Raw genomic sequence first — 22,393 nt, 5'->3', positions numbered from 1 at the left:
GTAAGATGGGTCCTAGCCCGTGTGTAGGTCCTAATAATGACCGTCGTCAGTGATCCCCTGCCCTTCCATTTCCTATCCCAGCAGCCGGAACTGTGCGCTGGGGCAACATTCGTCGATGTTGACTACCCGCAACTTATGCACAAGAAAAGGGCTTGTATTTCAAACAGTGCAGCTTTGCAAGAACTTCTGCCAGTCCTGTCCAATGGCGTGTCAAATGGCCCGGATATCTGGCGAGCTGGCCAATATCTCACTGTCGGATGTGATCTTCGCAAGCTTTCCGAACTCGAAGCTATCTTGAAGAAGGAAGTCCACGTTCATGACTGCGCTATCCTCTTCGTCGCCGAGGTTTCCATAGCTTATATGGACGTCAAAAGCGCTGATGCAGTGGTCGCCTGGGCAAGCACGTTTAAACATGGTAAGCTATCCGTCTTTTACGTTACGCAGAACGCTAAACTGGTCAGCCCGATTCTGTATCCTGGAGCAGTGTCTTCCAGAAGGACCAAGCCATCCTTTTGCGTTTACTATGCTAGGCCATTTCGACAAACTTCACGCCCACCTTAGGGTTGTCTACCAGTATCCCACCCCGAAAGATCAAGAAGCTAGGTTCCGCAATGCCGGATGGGAATCGGCTACAGCGCGAACTCTGTGGGAGCTTTGGGGCGATGACGAGTTCCTTCCACCCAGCCAACGTAAGAAACTGGACTCCATCGAGCCCTTCGATGAGTGGGAGGAGCTTGCATTACTAGGTGGCCATTATCTTCTCCTGGTTGCGACAACAAGCGCACCCACGAGTCAGACAGACGATCCCCAAGCCCGGATCCAATATGCAAATGCCAAGCTGAGCATGCAACCTGTTCCACGTGAGGGTGACGAAAGCAGCCTCCGACGTTTTGGTGCCACATACTCGCGTGGGAACAAAGTCATCTACCATGGCGGCTATGGAGAGAGAACCCGGCTGGGCGACTGCGACACATACACGGCGGACGCCGTGTATGAAGGAAAAGTTGAGCTACAGCCCGGCAAGCCCGGTGCGATAATGTGCCAAACCATCACCAACGTGGCCTCCGGCGACGACCTCTTCTTGCTTGCCGGGGGCAGAGAGTCACCCAGCAAAGCCGCGGCCGGGACCTGGCTCGTAACCTCAACCGGCCGTTCCATCAGCGCGGACAGCTTCAATGCGGACCGTGTCTTCAACGGCCGCTACCGACACTGTGCAGTGCCTGTGCTCGTCGACAACAAAACCGATGCACCCGGTGTCCTCATCTACGGCGGCAAGTCCGATGCTAGTACCGTCCTAGGAGATTTCCTACTCTTCGACCTGAAGAAACAGTCCTGGTCCGTCGTGCCCTGCGTGGAATCCGAACAAGGCGGCGGTGTCCCGCCTGCACGGTTTGGCGCGAGCATGTGCCAGTCAGAGCAGTCTGCTTCGCTCGGACAGCAATCGGGAATCCTCATGGGAGGCATCTCCGAGGACGGAACTATCTTAAGTGACGTCTGGGAGTGGGCATTGAGCTGGGAAGCCGATGGTCTGACGGTCAAATGCACCGAAAGGACCAGAGAAGTGGAGCTCAGCGGAGCGGCACAATTCGCGAGATTCGGCGCTGCCATGATTCCCCTCTCGAACCACTTCCTACTGATCGGAGGTGTCACGAGAGACCGCATCCTTGGCTGGAACGAGGAGATACTCCTTGTCTCGCTGGGTCCCGAACGCTGGGTCAAGCACATCCAAATGCCCGCCTGCCCCAGCCCACGACCACTTTTCGTTGGCGTCGGAGCAGCGAAAATCGGCGAGAAGATAGTGTTAGTCGGCGGAGGAGCAGTCTGCTTTTCCATGGGCAGCTTCTGGAACAAGAAAAGCTACAGCTTACGCTTGGACTACGATCAGGGAGAAGCGCCATCCGATTCTTGCGGACAAGGACCACACGGAACGGACGAGACGGCGGGTCAGCTGCAGGCGAACGGCTCACGAGAAGGCGGCGCAGCTTCAGAAAACTTGCCTGATGGAAATGACTCTTTTCCCGCTCCCGCGCCGGTCAAGCAAATCGGACGCGCTGCCGTGCGGACTAGAGAAGACTTCGACGCCATCGTCGCCGCCGGTCAGCCCGCCATCCTCACCGGCCTCGACATCGGACCGTGCGTCGACCTCTGGACACCCGAGTACCTCGTCTCCCGCATCGGCGCCGGCCGCTCTGCCACAACGACGCTGGACCTCTCCAAGGACTTCCCGGCCATCGCGTCAGACTTGCGCCTACCGGAGGCGCTGCTAGCCGTTGCGGCTGATGACAACAACAACGGCAACGGCAACGGCAACGCGCTGCTACGCATCTCGGGCCCGTCCGACGACGCGGCGTCGTTGCGTGGCAGGCTGCACTACGACGCGCTGGCCAACGCGCGCTGCCAGATCCGCGGGGCCGAGCGCGTGCGCCTGTTCCCGCCGGGCGACGTCGCACTGCTGGCCTACCCGGCCGGCGCGTCCAGCAGCAGCTCCGACGTCGACGTCTGGCACTCGCCCACCACCGGTGTCGGGCGGCGCTCGACAACGGCGGGCTTGGTACACGCGCATCCTCACGAGGCGGTCTTGCACCCGGGAGACGTTCTCCTCATCCCGCCCGCGTGGAGCCACGCGGCCAGGCCGGAGGAGGACGGCGGGAACGACGTCAGCGTGGTGGTGGATGTGTTTTGGCGAAGCGTTGCGAGAGAGCTGTACGGGATCGGCAACAGGGATATCGCGGCATACGAGGAGGGGCGGAAGGCGGTAGAGACGATCGTGAAGGGGTTTGACGGGGTGCCAAAGGATCTGCGCAGGTTCTATTTGGAGAGGTTGGTGGGGGAGTTGAGGGAGAAGGCTGATGAGGGGGCCGGGGAGAAGGTCGAAGTGGGGTTGGAACGGGAGTAAGCTGACGAGGACGGTGTGGCCGCATCGGGGCTGAAACATGAAGGTTGGGGTCAAGCCATGGTCGGTGCTTGTTTGTATCAAGTAGGTCGGCCTAGATGGAATGGAGTTCAATAGACCCAAGCAGGCACAGCGGGTGACAAAAGAAATTGCCCACTCGCATCTGCCTTACGTAGCTGCCGCATCATCATATTCAACTACCCATCCCATGTAGAATTTTTCGGATACTGATGGACAATGTCTTTTGTCGCCCGCTGTGCAGGTGCGTGGGAGAGATATGAGAGGAGGATGGGATGTAATTGGAGGACTTCCTGTGTGCCCACCTGATATGAAACTGCGGTGAGGAAGCATGCGCGATGAACTCGGAAAGGTATTTGAAGTCCCCACTTGGGAATTTGCTGCCATTGGATGCTCCGCATAAACTTGGAATCGCTGGTTGCACATTTGTATGTGTACGTGTGCAAGCAAGACCATCATGCGAGCTTGACAAGATACATGACCAAACATGGTTTCGGGCGGCCAACATGGCGGACTCGGAGCAGGCGCCGTTTCCGGAACAAAAATAGAGCAAGACATTCGGACAAATCGAAGTATTCCTGCCATGCACTGGCATTTCAGTGGCCGCCGGGACAGACTTTGGGGATTTTTTCGGTGAATTGTGTAGTCGTTCGAGTAAGTACCAGGTGCGAGTAATGTGACCGGTTCCCCCTCTTGGACTCACGAGCCACGAACAAAGCATACCTCGGTGTTAGGTGCGGCGTCCTGGCTACCTCGATCCATACCCTGGCACCGGCGCGCCCGTCAGGTGTTCGGGACAAAACGTCGTGCTCACCCGGGAGTCAAGATCGGCGTGGGGGGCAGGAAGGGGCGAACATGTCCTGAGGCAGACTCGCATCGACCGCATTCAGGGTCCTGCGGGAGGCTTGCGGAAGAAAATGGTTGCGGATGCTGACGAGGCATGTGCAAGATGCTGTTTCGGTGTTGGCAGACGGTCCATGGTTCGCAAAGGATTCCGCGGCTGCTCTGCGTTGTTGGCTCGCGCCAGTTAGCGGCAGCTGGAAGTTGCCGTTATTTCTTCTACTTTGGCAGTGGAGGGGATGGCAGCTCCGCGCAAGCCGAGTCGGGTTGCTTCGAATAGGCAATTTGGCGCAAGATCAGGCGGAAGGCTGAAGATCACACCAACGGCAGGGCCGGCGTGATTGGAGGCCGGCACCTTCGACCTATGCACGGTGGAAGCGCATTTGTCCTTCCCGGCAAATCGGTGTCAGAAAGATTATTTTGTGCATGGGCCGATCGCATTCTCACAATCCGCGCTTTTGAGGACGCAGTCAGATGGCGTGTTCGTCGCACCTTGGGTGCGCTGTCCTAGAGCGGCCAGCCAGCCGGCGGCACCTCGCAGGGCGTTTCGACGGGAGGTGGCTGCAGAGTGATGATGTGAGCGGCTATTTCTCCTGCTGCGACGGTGAGGTCGGCCGCGAAAAGCATACCCATGAGGGGAAAGCGGCAGCGGCCAATTAGCAGCGCGGGCGGCCCCGGTGTTGCGGGAGGCTCACTGCGCGCGACAAGGATGGCGTTGCAAGGCTAATGATCGCGAGTGGCGAGTATCCGGCCGGCGCTGCGACGACTCGGCCTGCCAGCTCTCCTGACGGCGCGCGCGCGTCATGCCATGAAGCCGCCGCAGCGGAAGCGGAAGGCTCAGAGCGCGGCCTGGGCAGGTGCGGTGCCTTGAGTGATGTCGGGCGGCCCGAGCGCTGGCATCGCGATGTCCATGTGGGCCCTTGGCTTGGCGCGGATCACGGCGCTAATGGCAGAGACCCGCCTTCTCCGGTCGACCAGCAGTTAGCTCGGCGGGGAGGCCAGCTGCCAGTGCTGCCCCGATGATGCAGTTGCCATCGAGCCAACCGCCCGCGACCTGCTCATGGCTGGTGCTGCGCTGGCACGCCGCGTCGCTCTGCCGTCGCTCTGCCGTCCTGCCCTCGGCAGGCGCGTAGGGGCAGGCGAGATAAGGCGGCGTCGGGTGCTCGTTATCGGCAAGGCACGCATTCCGCCGGGGAAGGTCCCCACGCTTCCGCCGCGGCCGCTCTGATGCGCGCGACGGAGACCAGAGCGCACGCGAGTCGATGAGGATGGAGGGGCGGCTGTGAATTCGCTAGCGCCCAGGCCCTTGTCGTGCGTAGTCCAGCCTTCTCCGCGCCTGATTGATGAGACCACCCTTGCACCAAGCAGGCGGGGATGGGCGGCGCCGCACTTCGTTTGTGCCACTCCCTCCCCGACCTCTGTACCATCCTCTCCAATTCATTGCAGCCCTCGCCTCTCACGCCCCTCCTCCAAGCCGAGTCCAGCTCGTCTGGCCCCCGCCTGTGCTACCCACGCCCACGCTGCCAGCGTCCGACACAGCATCGCCTGCAGAACCCGCCGTCTCGTCCGACCCCGTCGCCTGGCCCGCGCTGCGCCCGTCCGCTGTTGCTTTTATGCGCCGCCAGCGCAGCCCAATGCCCACCAAGCCTAAACACGCCTGCTAAACTGCCTTCTTGAGCTCTGCGCCTGCATTCTTCCTGCAACCCGCAGCCACCCCGTCCTGCCGCCCTGCGCCCGACCCCGTTTGCGCCATCCAGCCTGCAGCCAGCCGTTGAGCGCCCGCCGCGACCGTCTTGCGCAGGAGCTGCGCCTTGCGACGACGGCCTTTTTACTTCTTATTCCTCCTTCCCGTGCTGACCGAAGCACACCTCGCCTCGTCCGCCCGCCGCAACTGTGGCCGATTTGATGATGGCTGCTGCAGTAGCCAGGGCGCCTCTGCCCGCCCGATCCTCCACCCCTCCTCCCAGCCTGGCTCTCAATACTTCGCCACGAGGAACGCCGGCTCCGGTGCCAAACAAACACCTTCCAGTATGCCACCCGGGGCCCCAGCCCGTGCAGCAGTTCGACACGCCTCCGGCATCGCCGCCCATCAAACAGGCTGTCATCGATGCGTCATCGCTCATAGCGCCACCCGACAATCTCCCCCGGATCTGCGAAGACCCACCGGTCTATTCCATCGACGCCGATACTGTCTCTCGCGCCGTGGAGCATTTGGCAACACAGGCATTGCCGGATCCGAAGCAGGTGTTCCCATGGCTGCATGGCTTGCACGCTGATAACCAAATACAATTGGCCTTTTTTGTTCAGAGGAAGAGGTCGCTACGCAAGGTGCCCCGTTGCATCAGAGGCCTGACTATCGTCAAGGCGGGTGGAGATCTCAGCAGCGCCAAGCTCAAGGGTGCAATCCCTCCGAGTGAGTTGCTCCTTGTGCAGAACTCGCCTGACGAGACCGCTCAATTCCTCGAGATCGATCCCAGAGATGGTTTCTCTGTCAGGAACTTCCAGATTCAAGCCTGCAAAATGGCCACTGTCTCGGACATCATCGTCTATAGTGACGAGAAGACGCCCCGTGAAGAGGCCGTGAGACTGGCCGCGCAGATTTCAGCCGCGCAGAGGGCTTGGAGAGAGAGGCACGTCGTCACAGGCTGTGATGTGCAAGATTTCAATACATTTGTTGTGTCCGGTAAGTTGTGCGCACGTCAATTTGACACCAAGTTTCACCTTTCACTGACGCTCGGACGCAGACCCATTCAGCACGTTCGAGGAAAACCATCCGGAACTTGTAGCGGTAGATGGCAGGGGCTGCATGACGGGTAATGTAATGGATTTTTGTAAGCACCCACTCCAGCCTTAACGCGAAGGGTTCCCTTGGAATATTCCGACAGCAGCGTTCTCAAGGCTTGACACACCTGAGGCAGCAGATCATTGGCCTGGACACATTGTCGCGGCATGACATGTGCGCGATTCTCCCGGCAAATGCTTTGCTCGCACGGACGCTGCTGTCCGGACACATGTTTCAGGGACAATTCAGTAGGGATATATGCTGACAACCGCAGTCTATTGGGAGCGCTTGGAGATGTGTACCATGTCTGAGGCCTCGGAAATCAGCCACAACGTTTTCATGGGGCCGACGCCCGATCCCGAGCTGGGAATATCGTCTGCGAGTGATTTCGACGTTCTGGTCGAGACGAGCGACCAGGCACGCTGCCCCGACTCTCGATCTCTGCAGGCCGCCTCGAAAATGCTGGAGAAGTCCAAAAGACCGACCCTCAGTCTCTCGTTTCCGTCCTCGGGCAGCATTGTGCCACCAACTTGGTCCCATTCTGAAGTCGATAGTCTGATGGAGATGTGCCACTGGATGTACAGGATAGCCAACCCAATGGATGCCACAGATTCCGGCATCGATGAAGATGGCGACAGCGACATGAACGACAAGACGGACCGGTCCCGGAAACTATTGATCCACTGTGCAGACGGTTACACCGAGAGCTCTCTGCTCGGTCTCACTTACTTCATGTTCGCGGAGGGGCTTCCGGTCCACGAGGCTTGGGTGCGCCTGCATCGGGATCGAGGCCGGAATTTTTTCGCCTACTCATCCGATGTGGCGCTTTTAACGAGCATCCAGCCACGAATCCTGCAGGAGTCTCCCCGCTTCGGCGGTTCCATTCTCACCCTCCAGGAGCCGGCTTGGTTATCGAAGCTTGACGGTAGCCTTCCCAGCCGCATTCTACCATATATGTACCTAGGCAACCTCAACCACGCCAACAACCCCGAGCTTCTTCGGGAACTCGGCATTACGCGAGTACTTTCTGTTGGAGAGCCCGTCTCGTGGAGCAGGGAGACCCTTGAGGAGTTTGGCACGGAGAATCTCCTTTACATCGACCGCGTGCAAGACAACGGGGTTGATCCTCTGACCGAGGAGTTTGGCCGGTGCTTGCGCTTCATTGAACAAAGCAAAGTTGCTGGTACTGCCACTCTTGTTCATTGCCGCGTAGGGGTCAGCAGGTCTGCCACCATCTGCATCGCTGAGGTCATGAACGAACTGGGGCTGAGTTTCCCACGCGCATACTGCTTTGTCCGTGCTAGAAGGCTGAACGTCATCATCCAGCCACATCTGAGGTTTACGTAAGTGGCCAAGACTCTTGCGTCGGTGCAACTCTCTTCTCAAGAACCGGGCTAATAAAAACAGGTACGAGCTACTCAAATGGGAGGAGTACCAACACCAACGGCGTGGCGAGCCGCTTCGGCGCGAGCTTGAGTGGGGATCGATTGCGCGCGAAATCGCATTAATGAATCGCCCGTACTCCAGACAATGATCTCGCGATGCGTGGATAACACTGCACCACGCCCTACCGTTTCCTCGAAGCATCTGATTTTATCCAATATTTGTGCGCTTGTGGATGCGCTGTTAAGCGCTTCGCAAGAGGTTTGGGACTCACTAGTTCAAAGTCTAGTGTCTGTCCCTTCACTTCTCTCTCTTTTCCGAATTTCACGAGAAGAGGCAAATGGCTTTCTTTCATTCATTTTCCCTCTTCATGGTCGAGAAGATTGGCTTTCACTTCTTAGTATCTCTCTCTTAGTCGCGAAAGGGTTGCAGATGTAGTTCGCATTGACATAACCTTCTGGATGGGCTTGTTCATCTTTTATTTACCTGAGCTTGGAGCAGGGATTCGGATATGGAAAGGTACGGAAACGGACTGGAAAGGGCTAAACCGGTCATTGGGATTGTTTGCTGGGACTTTTCTTTCGTTTTATCCCACGGGAATGGGACTTCGGATATGAGTTATGATGATTATGATTTAAGGGTCTCTTGAAGTTTCGTGTTTTCCTATCATTGTGGGATTGAGAGACGTTCACTATTCGTGCGGCTTAGGCACGGAGATGGGCTGTCGTTTCTGGATATGCATGCGTTTGAAGATGATGACTCGTTGCGGTCCTTTTTGAAAAGATGGAGAAAACGCTCAGGCGGAGATGGAAAAGAGAAGGGAACGCTGTTCAGACGTTGTTCGTTGTCTTTTAGTACTCTTGTTTTTCGTTTACGGATCTTTTGCTTGCCTAGGTTTGGTGCGTGTTTCCCCACATTGTTAAGGTCTTGCTATCCATCCGACTTTCTCACAGTGACGTCTGAACGGTGCTCAAAATCGAAAGTCCGTGGGCACTTTGGTGATGCGCTCCGGCCAATCGTCCCTTCGACTGATTCCCCGCAACAGGATGGGCGATGCATGGATGGGAAGGCGGCTGCGTGGTCCGTGTGGCACCCATCCTCGTCATTCTTAAACCTCTCCTTGCCAGCCTCACAGTCAAGAAAGAGGTTGGACACCACGGCGGGCGACAAAAGAAATTCCCCACCCGCATCTGCCTTACACATGAGAAAACATATAGAGAGTTGAATGAAAGATCTAGACGTAATTACGCAAATCTAAAACTTATATTTACGTCCGGACCCTTTATTCAACTACCCATCGTTATATAGACCATTTATGAGGCAGATGCGGGTGGGTAATTTCTTTTGTCACCCGCCGTGACCGTGGACCTTGAATCGTGCCTTCCTTACGCTTAAAGCATTCATGATGGGCCTTCGCCACCGACGTACAAGGCAGGCAGGGAAACAAGTGACAAAAGATCTTTGTGTGGGACTTTCCGTATTTGCGGATCCTCTAACTTGCAGCCAGAAACGGAGTCTGCAGAACGATGGTGCAAGGCTGGTTGAGCATACCTTTGCATTACAGGAACACTACACCGTATTCATGTGGGAGCACAGTGGGTGACAAAAGAAATTGGCTGTTCCCCATTCGCCTAGTAGAGATGTTCCACTACTCTTTCTCTGGGCAACTGAATACAAGATCCGAACGTTAGTTTGCGCATTTGAAGCTTACATTTACGTCCGGATCTTGTATCCAACTACCCATGAATATAATTCACGATCTGCGGGAGGACCAGTTTCTTGTGTCACCCGCCGTGGGAGGTAGAACCAAATCTCCAGACGTAAATGCGGGTCTTGAAGGTGCATGACGAATTCAACTACGTATAGGAGGAGTGCGCTGTCCTCGAGGAGCTAAAGGCTCGAATGTTCTGTCACCTACTGTGGTGGTGTACCTAGCAATTGTTTCGGCTTGAAAAGGAGGCCACCCGTAAAGCGGTCCTAATGCCCGAAAAGGCCGGCTCTCGGCCGATTGCACCTCACTTCCCCAGAACGTCCAACAAGACCAAGAAGAACCAAAAGGAGTATTTCCCTCGACTACTTGCGTCGGCGTGCCAAATTCGGTCAGAAAGAAAGCCATTCAGGGTATGTAACGAAGTAGATCACGGTCGATGGCTTTAGGTTCGGTCAGTGAAAAAAAAAAAAAAATCAAGGTACGCAAGCAGTCCACACAACATTGCCACGGAGATTGGTAAGGTCGATAACAGCCCTGTTTCTCCAGGCCGGATGTAGATATGAGTCCCTAAATCTTCATGTCTTTTTCTAAGTCCAGAGCCAATTTTCACCGATCCAAACTGTATCCAGCGCAGCGCCGTTGCGAAGTCCCATGTCCAATTTCGTACTCCCAGCACCACCCTCTCCAGCCCGGCCGTGATATTTCGAGGTGGTGTCTTCTCGCTCCGTCCTCCCAGCGAACGACCAAAACGCCACACGCCGTCCCGACAAACCCCAGCGCGAAGGCAATGCCGCCTGCCGAAGAGGCAGCAGCAGTAGTAGTAGAAGAAGAAGAAGAAGAGGTAGAAAATGATGACGAAGCCCCCCGCGTCCGAGGAGGACGGCCTCGACAATTGTCAATCACCCCCGACCCAGTCGACGTCGGCCTCGTTCCACATGGGCTTGCCCCTGGCGACCCAGCGGTCGTAGCCGCGCTGGGCGCAGGCGCGGGCCTCGGCGTAGGCGACGGCGCGCTCGCTGTGCATGACCCAGTGCTTGCCGGCGGTGAGCGACTCCTGGTAGAACTTCCAGTAGTTGGGGTCGCGCACCAGCTCCGACGCCTTCTGCAGGCGGCCCGTCTTCTGGCACACGCGGTCGACGCGCTCCATGAGCTCGAGCACGTGCGTGCCGTCGATGTACGTCTCGGCGCCGTCGTCGCTGAAGTCGGGCGTGACGAGCTTGGTCAGGCGGCGCAGGCGCGGCGGCGGCAGCCGATGTGACGAAGAAGTGTCGGCTTGGGCTTGGGCTTGGGGCAGCAGCGGCGGCTGGTAGGAGAGGAAGCGGGCAAAGTCGAAGCCGCTGGTGAGGAACTTTTGCAGGCGCGGGTAGGGCGGCAGCACCAGGCGCAGCGTCAGCTCGCGCAGGGCGGGCATCTGCGGCAGCACCTTCTCCAGCGAGGCCTCGAGGTTGAGCTGCTTGAGCTCCAGCGACTGGCTCAGCGGCAGGCTGCCCAGGTACAGCACCCAGCGCGGCATGAAGGGGTCGCCGACGACGTCGGTGAAGTCGGTCTGCACCTCCCAGTTGCGCAGGTGCTGCAGCAGGGCGGGCTGCTGCTTGGGCCAGGCGCGGGTCGACAGCTTGAGCTCGCCGCTGTCGTCGGGGCCCAGCTCGCCGTGCAGCTGGCAGTAGCGGTACGCGGCCTCGACGTACTCGGCGTGGATCTGGCGGTTGACCAGGAGCAGCACACGGGCCGGGCCGTGTGCGAGGGCGTCCAGCAGCAGCGGGCGTGCGGTGGCGTAGTCGTTGCCCACGGCTGGCCTCCGCGATGCATACAGGACGAATTCGTAGACGAGGTTCCGCACCTCGCGCGGCAGCCCCAGCAGCGATGCTCGAGCAAGCGCCCCCCGCGGGCCCGGGCTGTGCTCCGGTGGTGTCGTCGACGTCGTCGCGCGCGGCATCGTGTGCTGCTCCGGCGTGTGGATGGTCCTGCTCAGGCTCAGGCTTTGCGGCGGCGCCAGAGGCTGCGGACGGCCTGGCAATGTGAGGCCAGAAATTAGCGGCATTTTCGATCTCGTGGGAAGTGGAGAGGCGGTCGCCGCGCAGGGATGTTGGGCAATGATCTGTTGCACAGCCACGCTGAGGGCCGGGGTAAACCAATCATATCATGGCAAGCGGCTACATTAAAATTAAATAGGCGCGCAAAATTCTGGAGGACCGTTTAGAAGGCCCGAAACAGGCCTTTTGCCGGCCGGCAGAGGCACGAGAGGCCCGGCAGTCAGACGTTCCTCGGCCGCCGCGCCAGGCACCGCGTTTTTCTGATACTGGAGAAGGCGCGCTTACCCGATCCGGCAATATTCGCTTGCCTGCCGTGTACCTCGCGACCCGGCACAGCAGCGACCACCAGCGCCGCGCCCGCCCGCTCGAGACGGTGCTGCTGCCGTGCGCCAGCGGCGTGCCCGACCGCTCCGCCCGCCCACGCGCCGTGGAAGCCTCTCGCCGCCCGCACGCCGTCGGTGGAGATCCTTGGCGCATCCGGCCGACGTAGCATGTATGATATGCAGCACGCCGACGCGTCCTCGCACCACAGGAAGATCGGCCCAGGCCCGCCCGGCACGCCCGCCGCTGCCCCCCAGACCGCCAGCTTCCGACGGCGCCGGAGGGCGAGCCTTCTTGCCACGCCGTCCAGAGAGAAGAACGGCGCACGGATCCCCAGCCCCGACGCCGACCGCAGCCTGCCTGCACGGCGAGCCAGAGCTGTCGCAGCGGCTGCCGCGGTCCGTCCTACCGGGGCAGCTGCCCCCATCCGGTCGTCTGCTGCAGCGAGTCCCGGGCCGACGACGAACTGCCGCATGTGTCACCTCATGGTGTGTAAAAATGGGTCCACCGCACGTTGATTGCGGCCCGACCGGACGAGAACCCCGCAAATCGGGACGTCCGCCTGTCCTGAAGCCGCCTACCGCCAATCGTCTTCCGCCTGTTTGTCGCTCGTCTCGCGGCTTGGCGAGGGGTTTTGCACCCTCGGGATCTGCGCTGTGAGGTCGACGGCGACGCCAAGTCCCGAGTCAGCAGCTCGATCCGACGGCTGCAATTTTTCTGTCCGCGGCCCTCGGAAATAGCGCACGGATGCTCGCACGGGTGATCAGAGCCAAGGGTTGGACGGGATCTTTCGTCATGGCCTTCCTAGTCGACGTGCTAACTTTTTGTCGTTTAACCTAACTCCAGGCACCACGCCAAATGCTATCAGAACGCAGCTCGAAGAATAGAAGAAGGTAGATAGAGGGGAAAAACGGATGACAGCCCGGAGATAGTCTTGACCTTTTCGTGCGTGTGCCTCGTCGCTCCACCCGCCAACGTCTCCGCTCGTCAAGTTTCTCCTCATTTCACCGAAAATTTCCCGCCATCATCTCAACCACCACCACCCCCGCAGTAGGTGCCATCAACCCACCAGTCCAGCAACATCCTCCGGCCAGTTGCCCAATATCATGGCGTGTCGTGGGATCTGCCCGCTGAGCGGCGCCAACAGCTTGACGTTCTGTTTTGACTCGTCGACGTCGGCGATGTACACGTATCCCATGACGCTGCTGTCGCGGATGTGCTCGTAGCTGTCTGACGGTTCCGCACGCGTGATGGCCAGCAAGCCATTCTGTATCATTAGTGACGGCTTGATTTTGTCGTACAGGCGCCCGGAAGGTTCGGCGTCGTCGTCGGCTTCACCGCCGGGGAGGAAAGAGGATGCAGGGTTGGTCGCGGATGCTAGGATCTCGGGTCAATGTACAACGGCATTGGTGGGGTCGCTGGAAGGTCGACTGGGGACTTACTGTCTACGGTGCGGAAAACATGCAGGGAGTTGAAATCAACGCGCTGCGTGTGAGGGCTGAGCGTCGTCGAGCCCTGGCCAAAGAAATAAGACCGGACTTGCGTTTGCCTCAGTGCCTTCATGTAACTCTCATCGCGATCAACGCATCCGCCTGACTTGTCGAGCTTGACGACTTGGACGGGGTCCTCGCCGGGGCGCGAAAAACGTCGGGACAGGTCGCTGTAAAGGCGTTCTGAGCCGAGGACGAGGATAACGTTGACTAAGAAAGGTTTGTGAGTAGGTGTACACCAAACACGCGGAAAGAAGTTCCGGATAGCTGGGATTATGGCGAAGATTTCGAACGGGCAACATCATAGTCATCGTGCACACACCTGAGAACTCCGAGACAACATGTTGTATATTCTCATACACGCCCCTCTTATCCACGCTCAGCACGCCGGGCGTATCAATAAAGCACCCCGACCTCCTGGCGTCATCGTCCTCGCCCAGCCTGCTCGTCACCGCCAGCGCCAGCCTCGTCACCAAGCCCCGATACATCTTCGGGTTGTCGTCCGGGCTGCCCAGCCCGTAGTGGTAGACCAGCGGCATCTTGACCGGCACGGGGCTGGGTCCGTTGATCGGGCTGCTGCCCCAACCCTCCTCGACGTCCAGCACGCTGGCCACCGCGGCCGTGGCCAGCGACCCGGGCGGGCTCAGCATGCCCTGCCGGGGATCCAAGTTGACGAGCACCGGCTGGCGGCCCATCTTGACCGCGTACGCCGTCAGCATGCGCACCAGGCTCGTCTTGCCCGCGTTCTCCGGGCCCACGACCAGCACGCGGGGGCCGATGGGCTTCTCGCCGCCATTGTATGCCGACTCCTGCTGTTGCCCCTGCGCGTCCACCGCCTTGCGCATCCCCTCGAGCGCAAAGTGCACGTTGGCGTACTCGACCATGGGCGTCTCCTCGGCCTGGTACTCGCTCTCGACGTCGCCCTCGACCTGCAGCCGGCAGCCGTGCCACGTGTAGATGGCCGCCTTGGTGCCCGCCCGGAACGCGTACGGCTCCTTGGCGTTGCACGCCAGCTCCGTCCCGAAGCACTCGGCCGTGCCGTTGAGCAGCTTCACCGTCAGCGGCCCCGCGTTGAACGGCACCTCGAATCGGTACTCGGTCCCCGGCCCCAGGTCCTGCAGCCGCGGCGCCGACGCCGGCGCGAGCGCGTCCGTGGCGGCGGCAGCCGAAGACGACGCGGCTGCCGCCGCCGCCGATGCTGCCATGGACAGCCCCGGCAGCGAGAGGCCCGGCAGCGACATGGCTTTTGTGTGTGCGTGTGTGTGTGGAAACGCTCGGTGGGTCGATTCGATCGGTAGGTCGGTCGGTCGGTTGGCGGTCGGAAGGATTGGTCGGGCGGCGAGAAAGCTTCGAGGCGTTGCAGTGGAGTGCGTGCGGGGATGGGCGACGGTGCGATGGAGGTTCGTGTTGGGCGACGCGCTTCTGCAATATGATGCGCGTTGTTGCCGCGCCGGCGGGACGGGAGCGGCTGGCTTGGCGGGGTCGTAGGGCTGATCATGGTCATGGATTCTGCACATCACATCATATGCCGAAAGCGGGGTTATCTCGATCTTTGGGGCCGGAACGTCATAGCTGAAGCTAAAATTCTATGTTGAGGCAGGATCGTATCTACTGAATTGAACGGCTATCGTAGGGCTGGGAGCTAAAAGCCCTTTTGTGTGCTGTCTGATCCCTTCATCTATCCCAATGCCAATACCATGCATTGCCAAATTGTGTGAAAAGTAAGGTGAAGGAGGAAAAAAAGCCAAGTCGGGTAAAAATATATGTATGCACGAGTGTGATGCAGAAGTGAAAAAAAAGCAACAAACGGACATAACCCCAATGCAAGCGCTCTCGTCATAAGCCGTCTCGCGGCTGTGCATGGACTTCCCAGGGACAACTAACGCCAAACCCGCTATGCCAAAATACACTTCGCTGCCTGTCGAGAAGAAGAGAATTCAGAAGCAAAATAAGCCAATAAGAAGCACAGAAACATATTTTGCAAGTTCGTAATCAAAGAAAGACTGGGATCCACGAGATGTGGAGAGAGTGTACGCTAATGCACTCAGATATCCATGCTCCACCGGAGACGGGGGTTTGTTGCGTAGTCTGAGCCGGAGTCATCGGCGGCTACTATGAAGTCATCAGAAGGAAACCACGGACTGAGAGATCGCAGTTGGAGCTCTTCCGTAGAGTTTGTCGGGGGTAATTGTATCCTGGCTTCCAGAGTAGGGGATTTGACGAATTGAGAGTTGAGTAGGGCGTTGGGGGAAACAAGTTCTTGGAGAAGGTTGAGCGAGCTATCGCGGATAACCAGAGGCTCCGGTTTTTTGATGGCCCTGGTTGTTTTGGATCTTACAGGGAGCTCGCTAATGTTCTCCTTATGCAGCACGGAGGTTTTGAGATCCATTTGCGTTGACGCTCGGACCGTGTTTGGTCGCTTGACCAGGGTCTCTCCTGAATGCACTGTCGACAATCTCTGCCGTACTGCCTTGTTGTTCTTGGGGGATCCACGTTCAACGTTCGGCGAGATAATAGCAAGATGGTTGCCTGAGTCATGTCTCTTGTCACGCGGAAGGCTGTCATCGGAAGCATCCGAGTCTTCCGCCACGGACCTGCGTTCATGGCTGGACTTCTTGGCGGACCGAGATGGAGATAGGGTGGTCTTTGGGCTCCCGTGCGTCGACTTGGAATCCCTGACATAAGCGCTGCCCCTTGAGCCTGGGGGCAGCTCCGGAGTTTCCCCCCTCTTGATTTTCTCGGCGATTCCCCTCTGGCTCACTTCTCGGCGCAAGCTCACGTCTCCGCGACTGCTCGCGCGACTTCCACTTCTGCTGCTGGGAGATGTCCCCTTCCTTCCGCTCATAACCTTTGCGCTGGGCGGTGGTGCGAGCATCCAACTGTTAGCGCCAGCGTTGGAGGAGATTGCGCTAACAACGGGAGGGTGGTATTCGTTGACCGGGGGCGGACGAGGCGTGTAATAGCTGTCGCTGGCCGACCGTCCTGTGCTGGGCCTGCTGAGTGGGACCAGGCCTGTGGCAGACCCTGCGCTGCTCGACAGCCTTATGCCACCTCTTGAACTGATCGTTTCGACGCCCCACGTATCGTCATCCTCCCTCTCATCTCTACGCGTGTCCCAGCGGCCGTCCAACGAAGTGTGCGAGGTGCCGGGCGACACGCTCATCTCGATACCAGCCACCCCGTCTCCATCAAAGTCGCTGTTCACTCGGCTTCTTGCAGACCCTTGTGTACCGGCCGTCCCAATATTCCGCTTGTTCCTCTTCTTTCCTCGCGGCGGCGGGCCAGGACCCAATGCGATCTCCTCGTTCCAGTGTGGATTTGTCGACGAGGGGTCAGGATGGCGGTAGGCATCTGGCGACTCAAGCTGCAGGGCGGCCTTCTCGATACGGTCCTTGCGGGCTTCCCTCTTCATGCGGCGCTGGGTGGCCATGCCCACACATGGCGCACAGGAAAGGTAGAAGAATATGGCGGACTGGATGCCGCGGGCGATGGACATGGCGGGCCAATGGCGCTCGGAGAGCGGTGGCGGGTGAGAGATACAGAGTCGGGCGGGGGATAGTATGGCAGGCCGTATGTAGTGCTTGTGGCGCGGCAGGGTGCGGCGGACCGAGGCGCAATGGCGTGACAGTACGGAGAGCGGGTGATCAGAAGCAGTATCTCGGGACGCCGTGAGCCATGCTTTCTTTCCTGGATCGAAGGTCGTGTTGCGCAGGCCAGCTGCCGTTGAGGTGCGGATTGAGCGGGAAGCGGGAAGGCGGCCCTCGGGCAGGTGAGAGTCCGTTGGCGGGAGGCTAGTGGTCGGGCTGGGTGAGTCCGGACTGGTGGGGTGGAAGCCACGTCCCTATAGCCTGCAGACCCCTAAGAAGCTGCCGGGCGCCAGGCCAACTGGTGGAAGTTGCGTGAAGGAACGGACGGCTTACTTGCGTGCAGCCACGGGGAACAATGCAGGCGAGAGGCGCAGCGGGCAGCGCGAGAACATCGAGTCGCGAGGCCGGCTCCCCTATTTGGCAGCCAGGCGAGGGCGGCGGCGACGCGTGCGGATCTGCGCGTGTAAATGAAACACACGAACGACACAGCCGCGGTTTGGCATCGCATGCTAGCCCGCGCCTTGGGCGCCGCAAACTCTGCGTTGCCTGGCGCTGCTAGCCCGCTTCCCATGCGCATCCTTTGGGGTGCTTGGGTTGTTGGTGTCGCAGCCGCGAGGTGTGCGGCCGGCAGCCAGGCGCACGTCAGTTTGGGCCATCTGCCAGACCCCACGCCCAACCTGGGCCAACCGCGACGAGTGGAGACGGGGCCTGCATCCCCCGGCGCGCCGCGTCGATGAAATTCGCCATCAATCAACCCCCGGCGCGACTGATGTCCGACCGTCCGACTGCTGATATGACAGCGGCGCCGCCCGCCCACCACCTGCACGCCCGCGTCTGCATCCGCCCCGGCTGCTGGAAGCGCTGGATCCCGGTGGCTGGGCTCCAGCTGCGTCGAAGAAATAGCCGCTGTGTCGCCCGTCACACAGACTGCCAGGGGACCCAGCCCGCCTGCACAGGTACGCACGTATGATTCGCTGCGCCGGCGTATACCAAGATTAATTGCATGCCTGTACTTGACAGCCTCCACGTGTGAAAGGGGTGCGAGACACGGCCTGCCTCGACCAGACGGGCATTTATTTTTGCGCAGAGGTGAGGATAGCGCGGGGCTGACGATGATCTGAAAATCTCCGTCTGGTTCCGTGGCGCGGGCCGCTCTGTTTACTGTACGATGGCGCAAACGTGCAGGCGCCGGCTTCCTTCAGCGTGCCTTTGGCGCAGCGTCGTTTCATTGACGCCCTTCGCTGGTCTCTGGTCCCGTAGCCCTACACGTGAGCGCGCGTTGGCAGCTGCAGCTTGCTGCATGTGGCCCTTTCCTCTTCCGGCACCTGCCTGCCCTGCCTGCCCTGCCCTGCGTCTGCCGACCCTGTGCTCCGTTTCTACTGCTGTCTCGCTCAAAATGACAAGATCTAGCTCTCATTCCACACACAAACGCCACCGCCTCTGAGCCCACAATGGCGTCGCCTGAAGCGGAGCAACCCGCCGCCGACCAACCTGCCACCACTCCCAACATGGCTACACCGCCTGAGGCGCCACCTCCAACTGCTGAGATTGGTCCTACCCAGGTGCCGCAGCAGCAGCAGCAGCAGCAGCAGCAGCAACTCGTCCCCGAGCACCCTCGCGGCGATGAAATCCGCCGTCAGGTTGAGTACTACTTCTCGGACGAGAACCTCGCATTTGACTCTCACCTTCTCGAGAAATGTCAAGGTCGCCTCAACGTGCCAGTCTCAATCAAGTCGATATGCGGTTTTCGCAAAATGCGGCCGTACAAGCCTTACCTCCAGGTCGTCGAGGCTCTCAAGAAGAGTGCTTTCTTGGATGTAGTCGAAGGCAATAAGATCAAGCGCAAGATTCCCCTCATGGGCAAGACTGTGCTTGATGAGCCCGATGACGAGTCTGACGCCGACGCTGCGTCGAACCAAGAGAACGATCGACCCGAGCCTCAGCCCAAGCCTCAGCCTAAGAAGAGCAAGTCCCATCGCCCGGTGCAGCAGCCGAAGATAGAGAAGCCTGTGGGCTTTGACAAGCCGCATGGCTTCGAGGAGTTCTTTGCTGATGCCCCCGTCACCCCCGCCGAGTTTGAAGCAGAGGTAGGTATGTACGACCCAGGCGTATCCTTCCGGCTGTAAGTTGGTCCCTGTCTACTCCGTACGTGGGACCATGCTAAAGCCACCAGGCGGATGGAATGCGCCATCCAGCGCTACAAGTCCAGGCGTAAGATGCACCAGCATTTTCTCAACGTCTTCGCCAAGTTCATGAAGTATGGTGGCGTTGACCAAAGCCAGCGCCAGTTCACAGGCGGTATCAAAGACAAGGAGCTAGAGGAGCGAGACGCGCAGGACATTGCTCTGATGATGGCCAACCATACCATCGATCCGGATAAAGACGACGAGGACAAATGGCCCGTCGCCTTTGAAGAAGTCGCCAAGGGCTTCCTGTAAGCTTCCCGCATCTCCCCAAAAGGAACCACTCACTGATAACGATGCAGGTCTTCCGAGTGGCCGACCTTAGTTTTCTACGACATGGCTGACATCCGTCTTGCATGCACAGTCTTGAAGAACTTCTACAACTACCTGCTGCATCACAACGTCTGCCCGGAGTACAAGGAAGACATCTACGCTGCGCGTAAGATCTGCAGTCTAGCTGAGCTGGAGTTTCCAAAGGTCATCGAAACGTCACTCAGCCTGCCGGGTGACCTCAATGTCGCCTGCAGCAACCTCTTCGATGGTTTCTACAAAGACAAGCTCGTCAGGATCGGAGACTGGGATGAGTTGGAGGAGCCTCACATGCGGGGAAAATTCTCCACGCACAGCACGGAGAAGTCCAGTATCATCCTAAAGGCTGCGGTTATTGCTCACGGAACGGACGAACAGATTGAGATCCTGGAGAAGGCCTTTGATGACATCACCTGTACTAACGCGATCGACGGTATCGGTCTCGAGGTCACGGCGGTTGAGATGCCTTCCTCAGACGTTCTTGAGACTTACGCAGCTCTGAACGCCCAAAGTAAGGGCAGGCTTGAAGTCAAGCCTGTCGGTAAGCTTCACTGCAAGTACTGGGATATTCCGGACTTCGCCACTTATGACCTTGACGAACGTTATGCTCATCAGCTCCTGGATGATCGGAAGAACAGAAAGTACGAGTTTTGGGTCGAGATGGACATCCTGCGGACCTGCTTCGTGGGTATGAAGATGCAGGCCGCAGTGCGTAGCCTCAGCCTGGGCGTACAGGTATTGGATCAGGTCCAAGAGGTCTACTGCTCTTTCTACACGTATCTGGCCAATGAGCTCATGTGGAAGTGGAAGGCGCCCGTCTTCAATTCAGATGGGCAGCCGGAAATCACGACTAACATCGACGACGATGACAGCGATGAAGTGCCGGGAAAGTCCACGGTTTAGGCGCCCTAGCGTTTGATCAACGCTAACACAACAGGTTCGACAAGTCTCGCCTCCACAGCTGTCTCAGCTAGTTGGCAGTGGACGTCATAGTGGAAGTGAAAACAGCAAAAGATCAATAGCCTTCGGAAGTTTGGATGGAACTGAAGATGACTTGGTGCCTGGTGCCATTCGGCAAATTAACCCCATGGTAGATCTCAATTGAACCGGTCAACTTATGCATAAATGCGTGTCTCGCGTGCGATCTTCCTCTTTTGGTGAAACCCCGATGGCCCGAGCTTGTCTAGAGGCTGTCGCTTCCTGGGCAGCGGTGACAGCGTCCTCGCCTGTGACGTGTCTTCGCGCGTATGACCAGATGATCGGCACTTGACTGAAGATCAGCGTTCATCATCAGCTTTCAGCAGTCAACATATCACTTGCAAAACAATAACGCAAGTCTCCTCGAATTTCTTTCTTTCCAATTCTTTTTTTCGCATGTGACATGCGTTGTACGCTAGATAGTCGGAGAAGTTGCCGCACAAGAAGGCAAATGGTGCCAAACTGATAAGTACTCACCGGTGGAGATCAACTCACACTCATCAAGCATGACGTTTCTCTTCTTCTAAGTCGATTTTAATTGAGCTCAAGCTCTGTAAGCCTGCGAGAGGCCATATGGTTCTCGCCGCAAGGATCTTGCCATCGTCATTGGAGACCTAATCATCCTTTTTTGCCTAGACGATGGATGGCAAGCTTGACCTGGTTTGTGTTCCAACTATATCGTAGCCGGTGGCTGACGGCTAGCATAGGTCAGACACAGTGGCCTTTTTTTTTCAAAGAAAAAAAAATTAGGAAATGAAGTACTTGTTTGATACGTCAAAGTGTGGTCTAACAACTTTGCGATTGTGCGGGGCGCTACGCAAACAACGGAACGCAGCTTGTACGACGAAAACAAGGATTGACTGCATGTAATTGACAGAGTGGGAGACGGAAAGAGAGAGGTTTGGGGGATTTCGCTTGTTTTGGAGGCCGGTGGGCTTTGTATCGTAGCTTGTCGCTGAGACGCGAGCAAACGCGGGGGGAGTATTCAAAACTAATGCTCCGCGGGTACTCTGAGATGCTCAGCCTGGTAGGCAAAGAAATTCCTCGAAAACATGATGATGGAAGAAGAACCGAAAAAGAGTCATACTGCCCAGCCCTCCTTCATGGGGGTTCCAGTGGAGGTGCGGGATATCGTTTACGGCTTTTGTTTTCTCAACTGCCTTGAGTCAGCACCTCCGAAGGTTAGATGAATGACCGTCCAAGCATAATACGGATCCTTGGACACTCTGACTACCAAAGTCTTGGCCGCTCCAACAAGCAGATTCACGCTGAAGTCCGACGACAGGCGCTGAACGAGTGCGGGGCTGTGAATTCGTCTCTGTCATTTTTCAAACTAAGCTTCCGTCCAGAATGCTTGGAAGCTGTTTGATCCCTCGCTCTCAGCTTAGATTTGATCATTTTTTGAATGAGCAATCACGCCCAGTCTACGAGAACATACGGTACCTACAGATACTTTCGAGATGTCTTGGTCAGACTTCAATATCGATAGAAGTAGTTGCGGGTTACCAGAAGCTATCGAACAGAGCATTGAGCAAGCCTCACGATCTCAGATTCTACCGAAGCCGAGAGAGCTCACCATCCGGGTCATATACGTGAGACCGCCAGCACGTGTGCCATACACGAATTTGGACAGCCTGATGGACATAAGACCCACTAAAATTCACACGCCAATCACGCTAAGGAAGATCTTATTAGTCGGGGAGGGAAGGAGTTTATACCCCGTTCTTGAGCTAAGGGAACAAGTAGACGTGTTCAGACCCAAGACCGGCAATTGGCAGATCGGGTATCTTGGACTTCAAGGGACCGCCGATTCTGGTAAGTGCCTGAAACCGAGAAAGATAAGATATTCGCCTCGATATGGTGAA

The 22,393-nt window shown here is 57.9% G+C and overlaps 6 protein-coding genes across 6 annotated transcripts; 3 read left to right on the top strand and 3 right to left on the bottom strand.

Moving 5' to 3' along the window:
* Positions 1-36: 36 nt before the first annotated feature.
* On the top strand, positions 37-2,896 carry PPM2 (tRNA methyltransferase ppm2; the record flags this gene model as incomplete). The annotated part of the gene is made up of 2 exons (XM_066773111.1): positions 37-415; positions 531-2,896. 2 exons carry the CDS (start codon positions 37-39, stop codon positions 2,894-2,896), a joined length of 2,745 nt encoding a protein of 914 aa, XP_066635678.1.
* A 2,763-nt stretch (positions 2,897-5,659) lies between these two features.
* PPS1 (tyrosine/serine/threonine protein phosphatase pps1) lies at positions 5,660-7,880 on the top strand (the record flags this gene model as incomplete). The annotated part of the gene is made up of 3 exons (XM_066773110.1): positions 5,660-6,434; positions 6,496-6,582; positions 6,808-7,880. 3 exons carry the CDS (start codon positions 5,660-5,662, stop codon positions 7,878-7,880), a joined length of 1,935 nt encoding a protein of 644 aa, XP_066635677.1.
* A 2,642-nt stretch (positions 7,881-10,522) lies between these two features.
* On the bottom strand, positions 10,523-11,563 carry SLS55_001617 (uncharacterized protein; the record flags this gene model as incomplete). The annotated part of the gene is made up of 1 exon (XM_066773109.1): positions 10,523-11,563. One exon carries the CDS (start codon positions 11,561-11,563, stop codon positions 10,523-10,525), a length of 1,041 nt encoding a protein of 346 aa, XP_066635676.1.
* A 1,478-nt stretch (positions 11,564-13,041) lies between these two features.
* On the bottom strand, positions 13,042-14,712 carry CLP1 (Cleavage polyadenylation factor subunit clp1; the record flags this gene model as incomplete). Its single annotated transcript, XM_066773108.1, has 3 exons — positions 13,042-13,358; positions 13,424-13,681; positions 13,794-14,712. 3 exons carry the CDS (start codon positions 14,710-14,712, stop codon positions 13,042-13,044), a joined length of 1,494 nt encoding a protein of 497 aa, XP_066635675.1.
* Positions 14,713-15,515: 803 nt separating this feature from the next.
* On the bottom strand, positions 15,516-16,967 carry SLS55_001615 (uncharacterized protein; the record flags this gene model as incomplete). The annotated part of the gene is made up of 1 exon (XM_066773107.1): positions 15,516-16,967. The coding sequence occupies one exon, from the start codon at positions 16,965-16,967 to the stop codon at positions 15,516-15,518; it is 1,452 nt and encodes a 483-aa protein (XP_066635674.1).
* A 1,542-nt stretch (positions 16,968-18,509) lies between these two features.
* Positions 18,510-20,453, top strand: SLS55_001614 (uncharacterized protein; the record flags this gene model as incomplete). The annotated part of the gene is made up of 3 exons (XM_066773106.1): positions 18,510-19,180; positions 19,232-19,492; positions 19,544-20,453. The coding sequence occupies 3 exons, from the start codon at positions 18,510-18,512 to the stop codon at positions 20,451-20,453; spliced, it is 1,842 nt and encodes a 613-aa protein (XP_066635673.1).
* Between the last annotated feature and the right edge of the window lie 1,940 nt (positions 20,454-22,393).

Source organism: Diplodia seriata, assembly GCF_021436955.1.
Source record: "Diplodia seriata strain FDS-637 chromosome Unknown scaffold_2, whole genome shotgun sequence".
NCBI lineage: Eukaryota > Fungi > Ascomycota > Dothideomycetes > Botryosphaeriales > Botryosphaeriaceae > Diplodia > Diplodia seriata.
Note: the sequence above shows the minus strand (reverse complement) of the source record. Positions and strands in the feature narration are given on the sequence as shown.